At 41.4% G+C, this 25000-nt stretch overlaps 1 protein-coding gene across 1 annotated transcript in view; it reads left to right on the top strand.

Annotated features, from left to right (window-relative positions):
- The window catches only part of LOC308101006 (uncharacterized protein), a 6392-nt gene extending 644 nt beyond the window's left edge, over positions 1 to 5748 (top strand). The window contains exons 2-7 of the mRNA XM_080450276.1: positions 1 to 119; positions 1014 to 1205; positions 1449 to 1618; positions 2126 to 2275; positions 3237 to 3409; positions 5253 to 5748. The exon at positions 1 to 119 is cut by the window's left edge and continues 116 nt beyond it. Of these exons, the coding sequence (XP_080306402.1) occupies positions 1 to 119; positions 1014 to 1205; positions 1449 to 1618; positions 2126 to 2275; positions 3237 to 3409; positions 5253 to 5668 (1220 nt within the window). The 3' untranslated portion in view covers positions 5669 to 5748. The remainder of the gene's footprint in view (positions 120 to 1013; positions 1206 to 1448; positions 1619 to 2125; positions 2276 to 3236; positions 3410 to 5252) is intronic.
- Positions 5749 to 25000: the final 19252 nt, after the last annotated feature.

Below are 25000 nucleotides of genomic sequence, written 5' to 3'. Positions count from 1 at the left end.
ATGATGCCATGTCAGAGGCCGGGGCATTACCTGACCTGGGCATCACCCAACCTCTTCTCCAAGCCAATCTAGGGGAAAGCTTGGATTCGAGGACCTGCCTCCAACAACACCTGCGACAGGTGAATCAGGTTAAAGTAATCTTTTGTGTCAGTTGTGTGTATACACTGAAATACTCAGTATTCATTGTGTACAAATGAAACCAAATGGGTCCATTTGGTTGGACACTCGGGTTTCACTTTCAGATGAAGTAACGCTGCAATAGCTCCGTTCTATCATTTTGTATACTGACTGTAGAAGGTAAAATTGCCTAAAGGGAGTATTTGTCAAAGGTGAAAAATGAATGTGGATTGTGAGCTACAATGAAATATATCATATAAACAATACACTGTTCATTATCATTTGCAATTAAAGTCTATGTCGCCCCCATCCCAATTTCCAAACATCTCGCATTGTTTAATCTCTGGAGATTGCACTAGACATTGCATGACGTTCTATTACGCTAACTGTCAAAACATTCAAATATCATTTACCATGTTTGCTTGGTTGTGGATGACGGAGGTAGACAAGTAATGCATAGTGAGAGCATTAACGATTTGACACGTTAATCAGTGATTTCCACTGCCCTCCTTGAGATCCAGAGTACTCCTGTTTTTCATGCTAGGCGTCTGATCTGGAACTAATTTTGATGTGAGGCAATGGGTGAATACAATTAATTACCTGGAAGAATAGGAAAGTAGAAACGGAAACAGAGTTGAAAAGCAGTAAATTGTCATTGACTGTTAGTTGCTAGTTTGATAGTGTTAAACCGTATATACTTAGTTGACCGAGGTCCCCAGGGATCTATATTGGGTCTGCTTTGTTTTTCCCCACTACAACAAATCTTTTCGCCAAAAATAGTTGATCATATAATTATCTAAAGAACAATTTGAAGCAGAGAATAAACCCTGGCCCACTTAAAAAAAAACAGAGATTTCTGTGTGAACCAATGGTATTTTGCCCTTTCCTCTGTAAAGTTTCAAGGTGACATGGGAAAAAGAGCGCCAGCCTACCTTAAGGATCTGATTGGCCGACTAGCAGCGTTCTCAGACGAGCCCCGTCTGGCTAGCTTGGTAGGACTTGTTGTCTCCATGGTGATGGAGATAGCGTATACATCAAGGCGGTCGTCAGAGGGGACCAGGAGGTCAGCAGGGTCCTCCTCAAGCCAGGTAAAATTAACGGGATAAAATAAATTAATAAGGACCATAATTAGAAGAAATAGCAAAGCGATGATCTCAATCTGAGTGTTGCAAAAAAGTTCAGAAGACGTTCATAAATAATAAATGTATGATAATATATGTATGCATATATTTTGTTGTCTTTCGGCTTTTTGGGAGTTTTATACTGTGTTATGCCTCACCACGAGCGAATATTCAACTCACTCCCAAGTTGCTGTGATTCCCCTCTTGCAGCAGCGGGTGTGGGAGCTGCAGGAGTTGATGGAGGAGTATCTGAAGCGCTGTCGGATCAACCTGAGCGACTGTGACCGACTGAGGCAGGACACAGAGAGGCTGGAGGCTCAGCTCAGCCTGGTCCTTACACAGCTAAAGACTTGCCTACTGGGAGGGACATGTGACACCAGGTAATGCACTGGAATAATGGCTCATCAGAATAGAATCAAATAGACTAGAATACAGGCCTCAAGTCAGTCTCTCCTTCACACAGCTAAAACTGGCCTGCTGGAAGAAAATGAGACGCCATGTAATACAGTAGAATTAGCTGTGTTTAGCTGAACTGTGTTTAGCTGAACTTTGATCTGAATTTTAATCATTTCACTGTTTTATTATTATACATTTTTTGTTATTTGTTTTTAACATGTAGCACTTAGAGATTTGGTTTAAATATAAAGTGTGTTACAAATAAAATGTATTATTAATAGTAGAGTGTGGTTGACTAAAACTCTACTCTTGCATCGAATGCACGATTGGACTATATTAAAATGGAATACAGTAGTTAAGAAGATCAATCAGAGTTGACCACATTTTAAATGGAGTAGTCCTTCCATTCCTGGCTTGTATGTGCTTTCTTTGTGTGAGTTTCCGTGCATTTGTTTGTGTTCATTTCCTTTTCTCATTTCTTCCTTTCCTAGGACTCTGAGGCAGTGGGCCAGCGGAGCGTTATTTCACACCCAGATGTTGGTGCACCTTGCTGGACTTGAGGGCCGAACGGAGACACCGGCTGCAAAGGCCGCGCTGGAACAGTACCAGGAAGATCTCGGCGAGATCATGAATGCTTATAGGTATACAGTATATGATATGATTAATATAGATCATCACTCTGCCATTCTTTGCCAAAGCTTATCCAGGCTCTGTGGCTCTGGCTGATACACTGTGCCCTAACGAGAGCAATAATGAAAGCCAGGTGACAATTTCTTTGTCCACATACCCATAGCCTTATCTAATCATGAAGGTAATGAAAACATTGCATTTGATCAATACTTTAATTGAATAAATAGACAATAAACATTACTGTCAACGAGGAACTGCTTCAGCAAAAAAAATGGTAGTTCAGCACGGATTCCCCTACGGTGTGGGGAGGGAGTTGGTTGAAAACACGGCAGGTGCTGTTGGCTGCCAGCCTTGCTGTTACGCAGCCATCCTACGAACTGTCAAAGGTATTTTCTTTGTGTTTTGGTTATTTTGCTCCTCAGCACTTACTGCAGCAACCATGTTTGGTGTCCGAGTTTTATCCATGTACGACAGGGTTAATTGCTTAAGGCAGTGAGTTTGCTAGAGGTGTCAGGGAAGATACTAGCCTGGCTCCAGACCATAGACCCCGCCAAATCCACTGAGTGGACTGCTAGCTTCAGTTTGATAACCAGGCTAGGAAGATACAGCTGCTGACCATTTAATGCAAGTGCATTCAGTTATATGTGATATAATACAACAATATGATAACAGCAAATCAACAATTGATCATTGCTTTCACGTGGCCTTAATTGGTATGTTTCATGGAACTGGTTGGACAACATTTTCTTTTTGACACTCTGTAACGCACGTAGACTAACCATGATCTGTACACTTAGTGGTGATTGGCACGTCAGTGTCTATTCCCATTCTTAAAATGTATTTACAACTGGAAGTATTTATTTAGTGATCTGCAGGTAAAGGTGATTGATTTGTATAGAACTTAATGTACAGAACGTTGTTAGACTACACATCTTATGTGAAAGGTGATAAGCCACTCCGTTTCCTCCCCAGATGCTATCTTCGCTACAATGGAGTGCGTGTGATGAAGTGTCGGGGGAGTCTCCGAGAATCACCTGACTTCCCCAGTGAGGTGGAGGATGGAGGGATGACAGGTTTCACTGTGACAGACAGAGAGACAGGGATGAGTGTCCATATTCCTCTATCTGCTATAAAGAGACACACAGGTATAGTGCAGTATAGGCTCTTGGACCTTGATCAAATCAACAGTTCTAGACATATTTAACATAAGAGTTCGAACTGAAATTTTACTCGAGAGAAAGTTAGTCAATATAAAATGTAATTATACAATGTAATAAATTAATATATGTAAGTAAGTAAAAGTAAGCCTTGCTGAGCCATGTGGCCCATAGGGCAGGAGCCTATCTCCTGTTTCTGTTGCACAAATACAGGGATTTACCCCCAATCCAACCCTTGATGCAGAGTGGCAAGCAGGGAGGCATTGGGTCCCATTTTTATAGTTTTTGGTATGACCACAGACATAGTACATTTGTATGATTAACACTCACTCACACTCTCACACACACTCTCTCGCTCTCTCTCTCTCTCTCTCTCACACACACACACACACACACACACACACACACACACACACACACACACACACACACACACACACACACACACACACACACACACACACCTGAGGTGCCAACTGCTATGATTTACCTGTAGCTGCTTCGGAATGTAACCCTCTTCTATGGTGCTACGGGGAACACGGCAGGTTTTCATACCATTTTTTTCTCACTTCAGTTATCCGCTAATCCAATTCAGATGATTAATTCAGCCCCAGTTTATGTTTGTACAAATGTTTCCATCATTCAAGCATGACTCTGTGCCAGTACTGCCACCTGGTGGCAAAGATAGGGGCATACTGTCCAAATATTGTATTCAAACGTTTATTTCACCATTCCAGCTGCACTACTGTGATCCATGTAGATCATGTGCATTATGCATAAAGATGCAATAAGCCATTGGAAAATAGGTCTATTATAGTATTTTGAATGAATACCTCAAGCCGGATTGACAATGCCATGTGATCGTAACTCAAGTATATTTCAAGAAGTTGAGGGAACATTGGGGCTAGTTTTAGTTATGCTTCCAATGAGAAAAGGAGATAACAGCATTAAGGGCAAACAGGCTGGGGTTTTCTCCTTTCTACCTGTAAATATCCTTCTATAATATTATATAGTATATGTAATATAGTACGGACCCCGGAGTGCCCATAGAGAGAAAAAAAATAACCTTTTAGTCACCATGGCAGCAGCGGCATCCAAGTTCCAGTCTAGAATTTAGACTCTCTAAACACTACACTAGGTTAGTGTTAAGGCCAGTCCACACCAATGCAACTCCTTGCAACTGCGACTACTTGCAATCATTATGCCCAAATGGCACCGGTCTGCAACTGGTCAGTCCAGACCGCTGCAATTTCTTGTAACTGGTTGCAAGTTGCGACTAGTTGCATTGGTGTGGACTGGGCTTTAGGATAGCCTAATTCATTTGCAGCAGTTTTAGCTTACAGTACATTGCAATCCGTGTGAAATGTTAATGTGCTGTATTTTTCTGGTATGGCCCAAAGCAAATTTGTTTTGCAAGCTGTAATTTGCATTCAAGGTGGCCGAGTTTAGTGACTGTGCTTTTACAGGCGATTGGATTTATGTATCAAACAAACAATACTGATTGAAGCTAAATGCACTAACTGTGATCACTGGGGATGTACCACACACTAAAAGCTGTGCTATTTTTTTGTTATTCAATAGTTCATATAAAATGGTCCTAAATGGGGATTTGTGTTGCTCACTTTGCTGCAACAAATATGCTACTATCTTTTAGTTCAAATTATTTTCTTCACCCTTGCTGCTAGGGCTTTCAACTTTGCAAGGTGGGCACCTTTGCAATAGTGTTTGAATTAGTTGTGTTGTTGAGTATTAAAAGCCTACATGAATTGACAAAGACAACTGATTAATTGATAAAGACAAGCTAAGCCTTTGAAACATTACCTTTTCACAGGGACAAATGGCCCATTCCCAGTTCCTGATGCGCATTTGGACCTCATCACGACAGACCAGTACACCCAGGCCTACATAGATCAACTGTTTGATAATGAGAAGGGACCTGTGGCAAAGCTAAAGAGCTACTTTACCCAAGCTGGGTCCAGTATGAGCACACTCGAATCCCAACCAGGAAGTACAAACAGTAGAGTTGCGAGAAACCAAACGGAACAAGATGATGGAACACTTCAGCCTCACGGAGCAGGCACAGAAACAGACAGAGACGAAAGGAGAGATAGGGGAGGAATAGATAACAGGAAAGAGAGAGGTGAGGCGATGGGATTTGAAAGGACGGATGAAAGTTTGAAGTTGAGCATTGTGGAGACGGAGCCGGCTGAGAACCTCTCCATCATTCACCAAGTACGTGACAGCTAAATGTGGGAAGCACAGCAGGAAACTAAATAATGCACTACTGCCCAAAATGGCTCATAAATCCCCAAACTCACTACAGACCTTCACTCTTTTACCAGCCAACATATATAATAACAGTGGGTTGGTGGTGGCCACTAGGCAAGCCATCTGGAACGAAAATAAATTAAACTAAAATTAAGAAGAAATATGTATTAATATATAATTAAGAATATATATATATTTATATACACACACACATGCAAAAAAAATGACAATGTTTTTTTTTAAATATAGCAGAGCTACAAGCTCACGTTTTAAGCTCCTAGACATGCACTTTTTCTTTCTAAGCCATTTTGCAATAGGCGGACTGTTTGGGTGTCCTTGTCTAGGCACATCTTATCACGGGATCCCAAAATGTTCCATGTCGGGTTTTCTTTCAGTACTGAATTATGGTGCCCTTTATGTAGCACAATACATGTACATATCACCAACCCTGCATGAGTTATGCATTCCATTAGCTGTGTAACTCAATAGGTAGAGGACAGTTGAACCAACGACTGTAGTGTTAAATGTTCTGTTCTGTTTTGTTTTGGCTGAAGCTAACACACCACACACATATTCAGTTATGAGCAATGGGAGGGTTTGTTTCCCAACCCAATGTTACAGTACATCACCAGCTAATTTCACTCATGGGTTCAAACTATTGTGGAAAATGTGGTAATTGTTGTAGTGTTGAATACACTCAGACCTCCGTGGCTGTTAATTGAATAGCACTGCAGTGCCCCACAGTCCACCTGCTCTTTTCATCAAACCATCAACCAGTTGAAATCTGATTGCTTATTGATTTTCACCTGTTCGATCCATTTCAGCCATGAAGCGGATTTGTTGTGGAAGGAGAGAGACTGGGTTACAGAGGGGTTTTTAAAGCCTTGACATCCATATTGGGTTAAATATAATGCATTGTATGTGAGGTGGTCAAAGTGTTTTGTACACACAGTTTGGAGAACCCTTCCACTGCTGCAGAGCTGAACTGATGATAATATATACAAAACTCTCACCATTGTGACAATAAAGAACAGCAATTTGAATAATTATTTCCATTGTCTTTTTTGTCTTTTATTTTTACATTCATGTCTGGAGCATCTGTCTTTCAAAAGCTGTCACGCTGCTCACTGCTGAATGCTGAAGTGATGTATTGCAAATTGTTGCACCTCTCTGTGTAACTATGGTTGAGAAAAGAATGGATTAAAATCCTATGATTATGGCCCTCCCTTTGTATAAAAAGTAAACCCAAGAGTTTCACAATAGCATTTATCAGCATTGAGACAGAAGAAGAAAGGAAAAGGAGAAATGTTTTGAGTGATGTCTGCAGGTCAAAAGGAACACTCAATTGTTCAGCCTTTTCTCGCTCAAGAAGATGGATGGTGTTTATTGTAACATACAATGCAGCTGGTAGCAGCATTATTTGTACTGGTGAAATTCTTGTTCAAGCTTCCTCAACAGAGTGGACAAAAATAGAATAAGAGCTAGAAAAAGTGCTCCTCGGAGCACAGGTCTCCGTCAGGTCAGGTAGGTTATTGTGGGCCAGCAATGTTCGGAATTCACCAATCAGGGTGGAATATGATAAATCAGACGGATCCGTCTTGATCACTCGACTATAGAGATGTGTACCGATTTGCGTGATGTTTGGACACAATTTGTACGAGTAATGTAAAAAATAATTGTTTTGCAAAAATCCGCCTCCTGGTGGCGCTATATAATAGGTTAATGTTAAAAGGGTGGCATTTGTTCCTCATCGTAGGATGCAATGGGCGCTAAGTTCATGATTTGCAGCATTTTGTTCAAAACGGGCCACTCCTGCAAACTTAAGATGTCAATCTTAGCCAATCAGGATGGACTATGACGAATCAGACAGATCTTGATTATATGACCATAGAGATCATGTGTATCGATTTGCGTGAAATTTGGATAAAATCTGAAGGAGTAATATCAAAAAATTTGTTTTACATAAGTCGGCCTCCTGGTGACGCTATAAAAGGCAAATGTGAAAAATGCAGGGCAAATGTTTTTCCTTGGCCTCTAGGGATTGCGCATACAAAGTTTTACGCAGATCGGTGCAGGTAAAAACGCGAATCGGCCTATAGCGCCACCATGAGGCTGATTTGAAAATTTTCAAGTGGCATTTCTTCTTCGGCCTAGTGGGATTGTGCGTGCAAAATTTCACGGAAATTGCATGCTGTGTTCATGATTTGAGGCATTTTGTTCAAAACGGAGCACTCCTGCAAACTTTGGAAGCCAATTTTTGCCAATCAGGATGGAATATGAAAAATCTGAAAGACCCATTTCGTTGAATGACTATAGAGATACTTTGTAACGATTTGCGTGATGTTTGGACACAATCTGTAGGAGTACTGTCAAAAACTGTTTTTTGCAAAAATCGGCCTCCTGGTGTCGCTATAACGGGCCCATGTAAACACTTTGGGGCAGAGGTTCTGCTCTGGCATCCAGGGAGTGTGTGTGCACAGTTTCGCTGCCATCATGCCAACGGTTCCGGAGATTAGCTGTCCACAGACGGAACCACACGGGCGGAAGGACAGACAGACAGGGTGCAAAACATAGTCTCGGCCATGCCTTTCGGCCTGGCAGAAGCAATAACAAAATAGAAGGGTAAAATAGTTTTAAAAGAATAGGTAAATATGAAATAACTTGTGTGTGTGTGTGTGTGTGTGTGTGTGTGTGTGTGTGTGTGTGTGTGTGTGTGTGTGTGACTAACAAAGCCCTGTTGCAGTCAAACCTGGCTAGATGTATATGAGTCACACTTCACCACTCAAATTACTGCTTTGAGCTCAACTAATGCTGTCTGATTGGTGTTATTAGTCCCCCGCTCTCTCTTGCCTTTCTGTCTCTCTCTTTCTTTCCCATTACATTACACGTGATTGACGTTACATTCAATGGTTATGGAACTTTGCCCTCAGCTCACTCCGCATTTAATATGTTTAAAGTGATTCAATTTAAAACACAAGCTCCCTACAATAGACGCACAAAGCAGCAAAGTAGTCAGTCTGAAACGGCAGCAGTCTGGGAACAGCTATAACACAAAGGCCCACATAACCATCATTGTTGACGATGAAATTGCTTTCTTTATTTCCATTATCCCTTTATAGTTCATTTCTAATTGCATGTCTTCCGCGATTATTTAGTTCCTCATTTGATCTTTAAAGTGAGTGAGTTGATTCGACCAACGAATGCTAATGAATCAAACTTTAAACGAACCAATTTGCTTACAGCAGCAGCACCATAACATTGCACTGCATCTACATAATCACCAATAACCATTTTATCCGAATCGTTTTTTGACTCTCCGCGTCAAAATGCCTGCAGTTAAAAGGGTTTATTCGATAGATTACTTTAACACTGGCAATATAAGACAGGAAGTGTCCTTGTTGATGTTTGTTCAGGGTTCCAAATTAAAACCAAAAACCTGAACTTTGACCTTTCACCAAACAAATTCCTCAGCCGGTCACGTTAATTTTTTATTTTCAAACCATGTGAGAAGATCATATTCTATCACTGGTAAACATATGCTGACAATTTTCACCTATCGTGACATGCAAAAAAACAGGAAAGCCAGGTTGAAAGTGGTTTGGAAATTGTTCCATTCGTCAGTAGCCTACAATTTAGCCATCTGCCTTCTCCAAAGTAGGGCCCTATACTATTGTGTTCTTAGAAGCTTTGAAGGCCAAAGAAGGACACATACGTCTCACTTTGATGAATGCTGCATCTGCATGTGTGACTGCAGAATTCCACCTTTCTGTCATGAACAACCACAACAATTTTCCACCATTTTGGTCAAACACGTAGTGGGTCTGCGTGGTTTTCTGAATGTCATAATCTCTAACTGTTCCAAGCTGGTCTTTCTCTGTCCCTGTCTTACTCTCTCTCATATTCCTATTTTATTGTCTTTTCACTTTTACATTTTTTCCCGCTCTTTATTCCTGTATTCCTGCTCCTTTCCCTCCATGGTCGTCTTGCTCTGTGTGTGTGTGTGTGTGTGTGTGTGTGTGTGTGTGTGTGTGTGTGTGTGTGTGTGTGTGTGTGTCTGCGTGCGTGCGTGCGTGCGTGCGTGTGTGTCTGCTTGCATGCTGCTTCTGACCTTGTCTGACTCCATTGCTTTTTTCTGGACACAGGAAAAAGAAATTAAGGTTGAGGAGCTCAGTACAGAAAAGGTCACTTCCAGTCCTAAAATTATTTCAGTAAAGGGCAAAATGTCCTTGTTTAAGTAGGCTAGCTTTTTTTTTTTTTTAAGGAATACACAATTAGTCTCTGCAGTGTTTGTGAATATGTAGTATGCCCTGGTTACACGTATTTATGCAACATATGAAGTTTTGTGTGTGTGTGTGGATGTATGTGTTCTCCTATGCACATGTTGTATCTGTACTTTATCCATATCCGTGTCCCACTTGTCATACAGTACACATCACCACGGCAACAGGACATCACCACGGTAACAGCATCATCACGCCACCCACAGGCTCTCAGCAGAGAACAGTCACTGACACAGAGTAACCCTGTGTGTGTGTGTGTGTGTGTGTGTGTGTGTGTGTGTGTGTGTGTGTGTGTGTGTGTGTGTGTGTGTGTGTGTGTGTGTGTGTGTGTGTGTGTGTGTGTGTGTGTGTGTGTGTGTGTGTGTGTGTGTGTGTGTGTGTGTGTGTGTGTGTGAGAGAGAGAGAGAGAGAGAGAGAGAGAGAGAGAGAGAGAGAGAGTTGGTGGGTATAGTTCTGAGTGCATCCTCACTTGCACTCAGACAGTTTGTGTGTGTGTGTGTGTGTGTGTGTGTGTGTGTGTGTGTGTGTGTGTGTGTGTGTGTGTGTGTGTGAGAGAGAGAGAGAGAGAGAGAGAGAGAGAGAGAGAGAGAGAGAGAGAGAGAGTTGGTGGGTATAGTTCTGAGTGCATCCTCACCTGCACTCAGACAGTTTGTGTGTGTGTGTGTGTGTGTGTGTGTGTGTGTGTGTGTGTGTGTGTGTGTGTGCACACGCGTGCGCACGTGTCTGATTGTGTTAGTGAATGCACACTTTTCTGCACTCAGTTTGTGTATGCGTGTGTGTGTGTGTGTGTGTGTGTGTGTGTGTGTGTGTGTGTGTGTGTGTGTGTGTGTGTGTGTGTGTGTGTGTGTGTGTGTGTGTGTGTGTGTGTGTGTGTGTGTGTGTGTGTGTGTGTGTGTGTGTCTTTGTTTGTGTGTCTTTGTGTGGGTGTCCGGGCATGTAAGTGAAGAGGACACGGTCATCCACCACCCAAGAGAAAGAGGGATGGAGAGAATGGAGGCAGGCACACAACAGTAAAACAGCAATGTTGGAGAGAAAGAGAGAGAGAGAGAGAGAGAGAGAATAAAAAACAGATGCAAAGAATGTTAGACAGCGACAGCAATCCATGGTGCTCAGTAAAATTAGTTCATTTACAGTGTAAAAATTGACAAAAATGGACCAATGGGTTAAACTTGTACTCTTAATCTCTTGAGTTGAATCTTCTTGACGATTTTAAACACCTATTAAAACACACCTTTTTAGCCTTGAAATAATAATAATAATAATAATAATAATAATAATAATAATAATGGTGTTAGGGTGGATCTCTATGAGACTTGCTGGCATTGATCAGCAAGTCCCAGAGGGATGATTCACTTTTGGTCACAAAGATCAGGGTCACCATCAAGCTCAAGGTCAATATTACATAATCGGCCATATCTACATTTCCGGGGCCAGACATCTGTTCTCTCTGAATATTCTGGAAGAAGTGTCTTTACTGTCATAATATGACTAGTGATCTGAAGCAAGCACACAGCAGGCTGTTCTGCTTCTCGTTCCCGCCCTTATCAGTATTTTCAGGTTTGAATAGATATGTCAGTGATGAAGCGCACAACACTGAAGATGAGCTCCTACGGTGCCCATATTAAAGTCAAGATTTCATGAAAAATGCATTTCTAACCGTTTTAGATCACATCCCTAGTCATACCGATTTAACAATATACTGTATGCCAAAAAGAAAAATACATTTGATTATATTTATTATTAAAAAATCCATGTATATGTCTGTAAAACATGACCACTAATGTCGTGACATCCACCCATCTTCAACTGTAATTCTCCATGATTGTTCTGACACTCCCACTTTTCAACATTCAATTCAAATTCCTCCCAACCTTACTGTATGTCCCACCGGCCTATCAGAAATACATCACGATATACAGAGGTTAGATACTCTCGAAATGCCGCTTCATGTCGAATTTAAGACATCCAAAAAAGCTAAGTTTCGAGCACACGGCTCATCGGCAGATTTGAGGCACAGAGAGAAATACTCTTGGTTCTACAAGGAGGTGGAAGGGAAGAAGAGGACTTTCAAAATGGTGACTGCAAAGAGACACAACACACAACCTCAGCATGTAAGAAAACAAGCTGTACGGGGTCATAAGACAGCTGAGATGGGGTTAAAATTGTGGGTGGCCGTAGCTTAGTGGGTAGAGAAGGTCACCGGTTCACCTCCCTGCCCACCAATGTCTACGTGTTCCCGAGCACTCCTCCCCCGAGAGTGCTCATTGTGACCATCTGAGCAGCCGTCAGCCGGGAGAAGCTGAAACGGAATTTCACCCACAGGACTAATATAGGACTAACCCTTCCAGCTTACAGCCAGTAGCAACATACAGGCAGTGAATAAGAAAAAGCTAAACAAAATGTGGCAAGACTGCTCTTTACCAAGATGCACAGGATCGTAACCATATACAGACACGGTTGTGTAAATCCGCCTTCCCATGATCAGTTGTGTATTCCCTCTGGCAAGAAATGTATATTGCGCGAGTGCGTGAGCACACACGTTGCTTACTCAAGCATGTACAGTACATGTACAATCTAACTCAAACACAATGACACACACTTGTGCACACATACTACGCACTTATAATGGACCAAAGTTCAAGCTGTGGCATTTTCCTGACATTTCATTTCACTGCACTCCATGTGCGAGCAACACCTGCTCTAACACGCACGCACGCACGCAAACACGCACGCACGCATCCACGCGCGCACGCACACACGCACGCATGCAGGCAGGCACACACACACACACACACACACACACACACACACACACACACACACACACACACACACACACACACACACACACAGCATACAGAGTACTTGAGTATGTAGCAATAGCAGATGTAAACGGCAAACGGAGCAGTTGTGTCATATCTGAGAAGACCTTATAGACAGTCATGTTCTTCACATATCAACAAGCTTCAGCTGTCCAACACACCACAGGTTGTTTTGACCGTTCATTTAAATGATCGGGACCACCCCGATCGTCTGTAAGCAAATCGGGAGGCTCAAGATCGGGTCTTTGAACCACTCACACTAGAAAATAAACATGCCCGGTATTTTCTCCTGATCTAGGCTGGAGTAGGGAAGCCCCCCCCCCCGAATGTTGGGAGGGCTGTTCACTGCCCCAAATACCCCTGATTATCTTGTAATGTGAGTGGGCCTTAGCCATCGGCCAGTGTATGTGCGGGTCCATGCGTGTGTGCTTGCGTGCATGTGCCAATGTTTCTGTAGGTTAATCCTATCTGGACCTTTGTTCCTACAAAGAGAAAATGACAGCTCCATTACAGGAAGCTGACCTCTCTGGGCTGTCTAGACATGAACCGCAGGTCACACTCTACAGCCATTTTTCTTTCTGTTTCCAACAGGTTTGACATTTCAATCAAATAAACTCAATTTGGCTGCTGGGCCAAATTGCAGCTGTAAGAGAGAGAGCGGGGAAGGGGGATAGGGCACAAGTATGAGGGAAATTGTGTACAGTATAGTAGCAAGCTAGTGCGTTGATCACATAAACAGAGCATATCTATGTCTGATTGTATCAAGGTGATCACTTGTGTGTCTCTCTCTCTGTGTGTCTCTTTTTGGGGACTACTCACAGGACAAGGCACAAGCTAGTGTAGGCAAGGATCAGATTTAGCTGGAAACAAGAGGACTGGGTAACAAGTCGGCTATGGGGGTGTGACAGACAAAACACAGGGCAGGTCTGACAAGGCTAACACATGACAGGAGAGTAGGGAAAAGCAGGCTGGGGGAGGGTTTCAACAACAATCCAATGCAAACACAAAATAATAAAAAAGTCCCAAACACAAAACTGTTCCATAATACAAACGGAAATCACTCACATATATAATATATCATCAAACTCAAATGAATGCAAAGACAGAAATCAAACAAAATGTACATAGAGTGTAACCATTTATTAAGTCCAAACAAGGCCAGGAATGTGTGGTGAGTGTGGCCAGAGGGGAGAGGCCCAGACACAGACCATGACAATGTTGAAGATTTGTACCTGCAAGCAACTTAGAGGATAATATACATAACCTCCAAGTTGCAGTTCAGTCCATTGCCAGTCCTATTCGTGGGACAGAAAAGTCCAATCTGATTGTATTAAATGACAATTAGCACCAAGCAGCTATGATTTTTCTAAGTGCTCGTTTTGGGGACCGTAAATTTAAATCACTCAACGTCCTGCGTACCACCTGTTTCAAAATTGCACATATGCAAGACGTTTAGTGATTAAAAATTGTTATAGCATATTATATATTAACACTTCAAACCACAGTTTCACAATACAGTCACAGCTTCTCTCACACTGCTCATACAAGTAATTAATACAGAGGCATTGAACGCGTCAATTACCCATGTTTTCTTGCAGATTGTGGGCAGTGTCGGTTTACTGGTGTTTCTGTTTAGTTTGTTTGATGTACGGTATGTTGGAGGGATTGGCTGAACTTGACTCTCTGAAAGAAAACTACAAGCTAAAAGCCTGCCAAGTGTGGTCTAACACACGTATTAGGCCTGACCTCGACTAAGTCGACTGGTTAGTCGCGGGGGGTCCGAGTCGACTGCGTGTCTCTTAGTCGACTCTAGTCGAAAAAAAAAAAAAAAAAAAATATTTTTATTTATTTATTTTTTTTAAGGGCCAAAAATGTTTTAAATTGTTTTTTGGCCAAGTCTACACCTGCAACCACACGTAATTCCACTTTATTCTTCTTATTCGTCGTCTTTGTATTGGTATTGTTTGTGTTGGAGCGCCTCAGTGCGGCTGCAGAGTTCATGTGCAACCTCTTCCAGAGAGAGATAGAGACACTAGAAACTCTGCTGGAGACAAAACAAACTGTGTAGACTTGGCCCTTTGAAATAAAATGTATTTTGGCCCAAAAAAAATAATAATTTTTTTTTTTTTTTTTTTTTTTTTTTTGTCGACTGCCAGTCGACTATTGGCAATAGAGCACCGAAGTCCTGACGTGACTCGTTCATCCCCAGGTTTGCGGAAGTAATTTCTCTATGGAGAATAACATTGGGTCATCTTAGAATCGTCTCATATAAGAATTGTGGTCCAAAAATAAACACCGCGTGTCGGCGTTATTGTCAGGGAGGGGGTTCTGTATCGTTTATGATAGTCAGTCACTTATATTTGATACAGTCTGTTTCTGGCGAAAATGTAACTAATTCGGCGGAAGTAACATTAGCGTTTTCTCACCGTCAGTTGATGCTTCATATCCATAAGAGTCAACACGCCGGGGTCATTTGTTTATTTTTGGAACACAGTTCTTATTTGACGCGATATTAAATACGTCTATGGGATTCAGAACGGGGGTGGAAAACTGCGAACCAGGTAGACAAACAAAGGATGTGTAAATGACGTCAGACTTCGGCGGTCTATTAGTCGCCAATTAGAGTCGACTAAACAAATCCTTAGTCGGGGACAGGCCTAACACGTATACACATTTCCTAGTGGTTGACGCCTTCAAAGTTCCCCAACGTTGAACACTATGCGTTGAACACGATACGTCAACGGCATCAGTGCGCCGCAATGGGAAGCTCCACCCCTTCAATCCCATAGAATGGAAGTGAACGAGATGCATGCGTTTCTGACCCGTATATATATGCGTGTTCATGCACTTGTTCTCAGGTTGAAACAGTCTCTAATGCAAAACCGATGACTGTGAGTTAATGGCAGTTTGGTCTAATGAGAAAACAGGGACCGTGTATTTTCATTTTATTCATGCAGGCCTTGCAGTCTGACCTCTCTGAACTGGTTTGCTTTTTTTTTCAACATCACATCTTGTACGTCTTGTTCAGTTGTGGTGCATTGCAGTACGCACACAAACCTAATTATGTGTGCACGTACGCACACACACACACACACACACACACACACACACACACACACACACACACACACACACACACACACACACACACACACACACACACACACACACACACACACACACCACACCAAATGACAGTCTACATTACATGTCCCACACGTTTTTCAACAACCTTTGCACAACACAAAAACTGTCAGCAGCCATACAGGGTGGCACTGATTGTCAAAGCCATGGCGCCAACTTGGGGTTGTGGATTGCAGGACTTCCTTTGTATTGCTGTCAGTGGAATTTGAACGTTGCAGTTGATTGCATGCATGTCACATACAGAGCTCGGGGAAATGCTGACAGCTAAAACATACAGAGGCGCCCAGTGTGAAGCCAGAGGGTGGATGTAAGGCGGGACAGGTTGTGTTGACTGTGACACGTAAGTGGCTGTGGGGACAGACAGTGTTGGCTCACTGACAGCTCTGCTTTTAAACTGTTGGCCCCCAATTTTGACTTTAACTGCAGTGAAGCAGAAACGCACACGTGCACACACATAAGCACGTGCTGTACACAGAGAGACGCACAAGCAATTGCACATGCACAAGCAAAGGAGCGAACCGTGCATCAGCGAACATTCTCACGCACACGCACATACGCACGCACACACGCACGCATGAACTATTAATATAAACAGTGGTGGAAAAAGTCTGGAATAAAAAATGTACTTGAGTAAAAGTACAAAAGTATTGGTATCAAAATGTACTTAAAGTACCAAAAGTAGAAAGTACTCATTATGCCAGAATGTCCCATTTAAAAAGTTTTCAAATATAAAAATCTAAAAAAATATATTAAAAATATAAAAATATTAAAATCTTTTTCAAATAGCCAAAGTAGCTGAAGGGATAATGTATGTTTTGTAATAATAATCAAAATCTACAAAGTAACTAGTAACTAAAGTTTTCAAATAATTGTAGTGGAGTAAAAGTACAATATTTGGATCCAAGAGTAGTGGAGTAGAAGTACAAGTATTGGAAATTGGAAATACTCAAGTAAAGTACAAATACCTCACAATTGTTCTTAAGTACAGTACTTAAGAGTAAATGTACTTAGTTACTTTACACCACTGAATATAAATAACACATCAGCTTACTTTCATCAGACAGAAAGAGAGTGGCCTTAACTAGAAAAATGAAGAAGCCACGACACTAAGAATGGAACCATCCATAACCAGGGCCACATGAACACAGTCTGGGGCTAATAGAACAGATGTGCCATCAGTCAGTAAAGCGTAATATATGTACGACACATGACCAAAACAGTCACAGATGCGACGCGTAGAGAGCTTGTAGGCCTGCTATATTCAGCGTGCAACAGAGCATAAATCAGGCTTCAGCCCCCATGGGTCTAAACAGGTTGTATGCATGATGCTCACTGTTTCCCGCTGGCCCACTGCTGGTGCCTCACTTCCTGTCAGACACTCCATTAGTGTTACTACATGATGAAATTCAGCATGATTCACTTAATGTGGCCTTTGTGAAGATGCTACAGTATCCTGCTGTTTTCAATTGCACTGCAAAACCCTCAGTGTCTCACATGAACCTTAGGGTCCCTATTTTGGCGCAAACATTCGTTGAAAATAAAAGATCTATAAGCTCACAACGCATCGCTATGTGTTGTGAACTTGTAGATCAGCTACAGTATATTTTCGGCGAAGATATTTAACCACATGCATCCCTATTGTATGTTTTGGGTGCATTACCTGTCCAAACACACAACAGACCAAGACTATGCAGGAGTCTTCCATTTATTTTAATCCCAAAATGATTAATAAGTAGACAATAATAATAATAATAATAATAATACAATTAATACATTATATAATCTCAGTTTAATTGGCCTGAATAATTGCCTTGGGGTGTCTGAAAAAAGACGTATTTGATAGATTCTCTATTCTCTGATGAATTGTCAGAAAAAAACTAATCTGTAATACAAAATAACAGAGCCATAGAACGATGTTGAAACATGTTAATTGCTTGTACGAGCAGTGTGAGAGAAGCTGTGACTGTATTGTGAAACTGTGGTTTGAAGTGCTGAATAATATGCTGCCGCTTTCGCTGGAAATTGTTTTGTGTTTTCATCTCCACAGATGAGATGTCATTCAAATAAATAACTGTAATTCTTGATTGGGGCATGGCACAAAAAAATGACATCTCGTACAAATGTGTGTGTCATTCTCTCTTTCTCACACACACACACACACACACACACACACACACACACACACACACACACACACACACACACACACACACACACACACACACACACACACACACACACACACACACACGCGCGCGCGCGCGCGCGCGCGCGCGCGCACACACACATGCACACACACGCACACACACACATACGCACACAGCAGAAATTCAGTGGAGTCGTGGGGGTCTCTGAAACAGGGTATTCCAAACTTTATTTGATCAGCGGTGTCAGAAGTACCATGTATAGCAGTCACAGTTAGTGGCGACACACAGACCAAACCTCCTTCCTATCAGTTGGTGTGTGCAACAGACACAAATCATAGAAAATCATTAGAAAACAAAATAAAAACACACACGCATACGTACTGCACACTTGCACACAGAGGACAGCGGCAGAATAATCTGAAATAATAAAATAGAATAAAATCAACGTTGTCTTCGTTATTACCAACATTATGATCATTGGGATTATTGGTTTTGTTTAGAAAGAAACACGGCAAACAAATCTATCGATTAAACTGACAGGCTAACATGAGGAATCCTCAACTAGACCCTGCGTGACAGAGGAGAGACAGGGAGGAGAGGAGAGAGGAGGCGGGGCGGGGAGAATAGGGAGGACATTTAAAAAGGTCAGAATGAGGGAAGGATTAAGATGCAAGAAAAAACACAAGAAATGCATCTACGGAAATGCTTCGTGATGGAAGCAAACAACAGATGCTGTGAACAGAGTGTGAAGGGGGTGGTTCTGAATGAGACAGAATGGGATTCAAAGTACAGAGAGATGGACAGATTGGAACATGGCAAACACACGGAACATTAGATTGATTGAAAGACGGACAGACACAGACAGATGCACAGAGAACAGGCCCCACCCAGGACGACAGGTAGAGAAGATGGCGTTGAAAATGAAGAGAGACGAAGGCTGCCAGACACACAGACACAGACAGAGACGAACCAAAATACATATATATGTGCCCGGCAGCCGGGTATAGTTCAAGGTTCACAGACAGAATACCAAGTGGGATGAAACGGAGGGACAAAAAGAGGCAAGCAACACAGACGCCATCCGAGTCGGAAAAATTAGAGCTTCTTTAACCACTTAAACCCTATAGTATACTGTACACTTCATTGACCGGAGTCCCCCAGGGGTCTATACTAGACGCCCCCCCTTTTTTTCCCCGTCTACACCAAATCTCTTGAAAACAGCTGATCTACAACTACAAGCTTGTAGATCGGCTATTTTCACTGAATGTTCGCCCCCAGAAGAGGGAAGCTAGGGTTCATGTGGTTAATCCAGTTAACTTTCCTCCGAGACAATGAACGGTAAAGATGAGGAACATATACTGTAGGACTGTGTTTCTCAAAGTGGGGTCCAGGGACCCTCAGCGTTCCTTAAGGGGGTTTAAAATGGACCCCTATAGGTCTGTAACTCTGAGAGTGTACAGTACATATAGAATATGTATGGTACCATTTGCATACTCTCAGTTATGGGGGTTCTTGAAATTAAACCACTTGAGAACCAGTGCGAGAGGATGCTCAGAGAGAGAACCAAAGAGGTGAAGAGGAATAAAAGAGGACAACAGAGTCCAGCAGAGGAGGAGGGGAAAAGGAGCAGGAAAGAAAGAGGGACAGAAAAAGGAAAGTGAGAGAGAAAAAAAGCTTTTAAGCAAACTACTACTTCTCCAAAAAGGCAATATATGTCATTCTTGAGTGTAGTGAGTGTGGTATTTTTTCCCCCCTTTAAATAAATATGTAGAATTAACACTCTATTACCGTATGTAGAGTGGCGACCCCACTTATAACACTGTACAGTATATACATATCATTTTTATCTCTTTAATGACAAAATAACCTTTAGATGTACATATTCCTCTTCAGAGAACACAGCCACAGTATTTTAGAAGTAGCAAGCAGTGTTTTTTCTTTCTCTTTGTACAAATAACCCATGCAACTTCCATAATAGAATATTCATTTAAGATACATAACTCCTAAAGATCTCATCTCTCATTCAATAACAGCAGATATTGCCTTTTTTAATCAAAGAAAAAAATAAACATTCTTAATTCAATTCATCTATAATGTGCAAGTCAAACCCTCCCAAACCCCCTCCCACCCAAAAAAAAAACAAACAAAAAAACTAACACATAAAATAAAAACATTAATTGAAACAAACAAAAAAAGAAAAAGTAAAGACGTAAAATCATGATTCTATACAACATTCAAACCTCTTCTTTTTTTTTTATCAACACCAGGGAATGGGATACAATTCTTCTCTATACTATATACAGACATGTTATCATTCATGCACAGTGTCGACAAGAAGCACATTGACATTCCAAAAATATGGAAACATGGCATAGGGGGACAGGGGGAAAATACAGAGACAGGGGAAAAACAGAGAGAGAGAAAGAGAGAGACAGACGGACAGACAGAGGGAGAGAGAGAGAGAAACAAGAGTGAAAAATGCTTGCTGCTCATTTTAAGTATGTTGGCAGCAGAGAGAGAGAGAAGAGAGACACCATAGCGACACACATGCTGGGCAGAAGTCCACTTTAGCCTCACTGGCCCAGGAATCAATGTATGGCTGTAACTTCACATATATATTCCCCCCCCACATTTCATCTTCTTCATCCTCATTATTATTGTCGTTGTCATGTAGTAGTTGGTTAATATTACTTGAAGGATAAGAGAACGAGTCTTGTACTGTTGCCGTTTCACCCCAACCCCACCCACCCCTACAGTACATGATCGCCTCAGCGAAGTTTCAGCGCAAGGCCGCTTGAGCGCGTGCCAGCAGGAATGTCCTTTCAATTGTTTCTTTGTCTGTTCATCCGTTCCGTTGTTCTGTCAGACAGACAGTCAGTCGGAAAGCGAATGAAGACGTGGCAACTGTGTGTCATCAATGTTTACAACATAAACAACATTGTCATGACACACAATGTTTTTTTTTTTACATAGTAAGGAACATTTGTTATTGTTTACATCAGAATTGGTGTCGTTTAGATTAGAAGCAACGTTGTTACATGTCAACATCAAAACGACGTCATAACGACAGGAACCAGTGCAATGCGTCTCCTTCACTTGAAACCCCACCCATTCTCACAAACCCCACCCCCTTTTCGAAACCCCACCCACTAAAGAATAATAATTTAAAAAGAAAAAACATCTACAGTATTCTATAGCTCATTTGTCTAACTGTACTTTCCCTCTTAGGGTTACATGTACAGCAAGAGACCAGCAAAACCCTTCAGCTGGATTTATACTTGACCTTGTAGATCAGCTATTTTCGGTGAGCGACACAGCAAGTAACCAAGTATAAATCAGGCTTAACTCTCCAAATCCAAGTGAGAGTAGGAAACCTCCACCAGCCACAGCAGCTGATAAATTCTAAAATCCAAGGTCTGCCGTACCAGACAAAATGTACTTTTTGGAATAGAAAACAGTCTAGTTGGTTACCTGTCAAGGTTGATAGTAGAGTTTGCAAACCTACCAGCCACTTGCAAGTAGTTTCAGTTTTTTGTCTGGTGGTTGGTGTTTATTTCCTGTCCTGATCTTCATAATTCTGACCAGTGGTCGTTCATCCGCGATTAGCTTCACGTCACACCAGTCTTGGTCAGGGCAGGTACACTGAGAAATGTGCTGCTAGCAACAACAATGATAATAATAATAGCATGCTAACTTCTGATCTGATTTTTGTTGTTGTTGCAAACTATCAAAGTATTATTCTGTGGAAAACTTTTAATTAACCAATCAATCAATGCAGTTTTTCCTCTTTTTCCTAGATGTTCCACTGCTGGCCATCTTGTGCCAATGTTGTTATTACAAGCTATTCAATTTGTTGAGAATGACTTTGCTGCAAGTTCACAGCAAGACTACCTTTTGTAAACTTATGCAAAACATTGAGGAAACATTTAAAATATACCCAACATCATATTAGATTGTTTGTGTTTTAAGATGTCTATCTAATGTCTAATCTAATTTACATTGTTTGCTAGCAATACATTTTAAAGTGTACAAGCCTTCAGTCGTAATTCAGTGAAGAGAAAACTGGATACAAATTTATCTTAAAAATAATCTGGTTAGGTTTAAAACAAAAAGATTTTGTCTGCTTTCGCTGGTTGGTTGGTTAGAAAATCCGACTCTGACTGCAAACAAAAAGTTTGAGATAGAAAGATTTCCCTTTACCAAACAGGGGTAAACTGCCACTCCAAGGCCTTTGAATGAGGAGGACTTCTCTAATACAGAGCCTATAATGTAGTATAGAGTTTGGCAAACAAATAACAGGACACCTCATTCAAAATCCCAGTCCTCTAGTACTCCATGTTTTAAGAACTAGGCCTTATTGTTCAAGATTCCAAATCGTGTCACCATAGTCCCACACTAACTTTCTAATCTGTATTGTAGACATGTTGTTCCTAAAATTCCACGTCCTTGAGCCACATTCATGGAGATGCATGCTACAGTTACCATGGTTACCTCATAAAACGATTGCCAATGCATCAATGGTGCTGTTCAGCAACAGTTTCTTTAAATTTCCATCCAGTCAAACTGCAAAGGTACTTTCATCCAACGGCATCCTTTGTCAATTTAGTGTAATTCATGACAGCCTATGTCACACAAATTTCTGTTAAGAATCCTGCTGTCCTTGGGAGATGGGTTTGCCAAACACAGGTACAATAAAAGGCTCTGTTCTCTAATGTCTCATTGGGATAGAAATCAGTGACGTTTTTAATATTCTTTTTTTATGATTACACCTAACCCAGACTACTTTAAAGATGACATTTATGATATCACAATTATATAACACATCAAGTATAAAACACCACATCAGCAGGAAAATTCTGGGCAAATCATTAACACACAGTACCATGCCCTTGGCATACAAATTAAGGAGTCATTTTTGAAGGCCAATATTGTAGGCTGATTCAGGTTGCTGTGGTTTTGGCCGACCTTGTTAAATATTTAACAGTCTAAAATGTAAACCTCTCAGGCAGTCAGTGTGGGCTTAATCTTATCTTAATATCCGTTTTGGAAATGTATTTCAGTACATGTTTGGGTATATTTCAGATACAAGAATGCCCCAAAAAATCACAAATGGAAATATTTGTTTCGTTTCAATACATATTGCATCCTTAAAACAGGTGGGAGAGGAAATTCTCAGCGATGTCAATTAGGTAGTAGCTAGTGGACTTCCTAACTGTTTTCATTGTTTACACAAAACATCAGTTAGCTCTCCAAGCACTAGGACATGTGTAGTGCACATTTGGAATTGAACCCAGGTCAGTTCTATAGCACATAAATTATTTCTTCAACTTGGCTTTCTACATCCTACACTATCCTAAATACAGAATTAGTTGGTCGAGTTGCGAGCTAACACTTAACTAATGTTTCAGTGTATAATATCTAGGCCCAAAGTAGAATAGCTGTAGAACCTGTTTTCTAGCCAGTGCCTGAAAAACAAACAAATGCCTTTAGCCTGCTTTGTTTTTTTAAACCATCAGCAATCAATGTAGCTGGAATCCTAAGTTAAATGTCCCCACAGGTGTACCGTCGTAACCGTCCTACTGTAAATCTGTTCATAGACCTTCATTTGTGTTCATTTTTGTACCATGTTGCCTCCTATGAGTCAATAGGCGGGAAGGCGGTGTTATAATGCGTTAGATTGCAGAATGGATGGCTTTAGATTGAAACAAAGCCAAACTCCATTTCCACTCACTATTTCCACATCTTCTGTTTTGCATGTTTGCAGGTGGTTAATAACAGAGGGTTAGCAAATATGACCTCTTCTTTAATTGATCCAGGCAGTGAAATTCGTTATTATTCCTGGATGGTGAGAATCAGAGAGTAAGGATTTTTTCTTTTCTTATAAAGCCCTTGAGGAATTGATTAATTTGACCACAGACAAGCTGGGGGTGTGTGTGCGCTTAAAACACAACAGAGCCAATGGCAGAGGCTGATGAGTGATAGTTTTAGCCAGTAGGAAAGAGGCCAGATTGCAGTGGCGGTTGGGAGAAACGGATGAGATTGGAGGAATGATGCATCACACACTAGGGCTGTACCTAATATCTGTTATATCTTGCTGAAAAACGCGCTGCAAAGTAACTAACACCATGACACGATGACAATCAGCTGTTTTGAAAGCCAGAAAACATAACAACTGGTTGGAACTACAGAAATTTTAACTTAAGATTTATGATGCAATGACAATAATATCTCTAACAGTTTCATACGGTTCAATGGCCATTTTGTCCTATCAGACATAGCCTTATTAAAGGTAAAACAACGCTAAACTCCTTCATTTAAATTAGACCTTATATTGTTTACATCTATACAGCAAACTACAAAAACAAGTGGCAAGATTGGCACGTTCAGGAACGCAAAACGCCCGAAAAGAAAGGAGAACTAGCTGCAATGTATATGTTCCTGTCTCTGTATTTACATGTCTATCCTCATAACATATTTAGGGAGCGTTTTGTTTCATTGAACGCACCCTCCCGCCAAAAGGCTCTACCTCAGCATTACTATAGGCTGTCAGAGCTAGGGTCAAAGGTCATGGCAAGCAGCTCCCAGAGGGAGACAGATGAATGCAAAACCGAACTCTGTCTTGTGCACGTACAGCGAGACGAGAGCGCCCCTCACAGTACTTGACCATCGTCTCACTCACGCACGCACACACACATACATCATTGAACAGTTCTGTAGTAGTTCTTGAAGTTGGTCTGTTCATGCATGTACATACCAATACAGACAACCACATGTCCTTTGGGGACAGCGGTGTCAAAATAGTTCATTGTCTTTGTCTTTTATCTGTCCTACTCGGTCCTGCAGAGAGACAGAGAGATGGGTTTCTGTGTTGAGTGCTGGGGGAGGACAGAGTCAATCGTTGCAGTAGGAGGAGCGTTG

The sequence above is a fragment of the Gymnoscopelus braueri genome, assembly GCF_963280865.1.
Source record: "Gymnoscopelus braueri genome assembly, chromosome: 14".
In the NCBI taxonomy this organism is placed as follows: domain Eukaryota; kingdom Metazoa; phylum Chordata; class Actinopteri; order Myctophiformes; family Myctophidae; genus Gymnoscopelus; species Gymnoscopelus braueri.
This window is presented reverse-complemented; position numbering and strand designations above follow the sequence as displayed.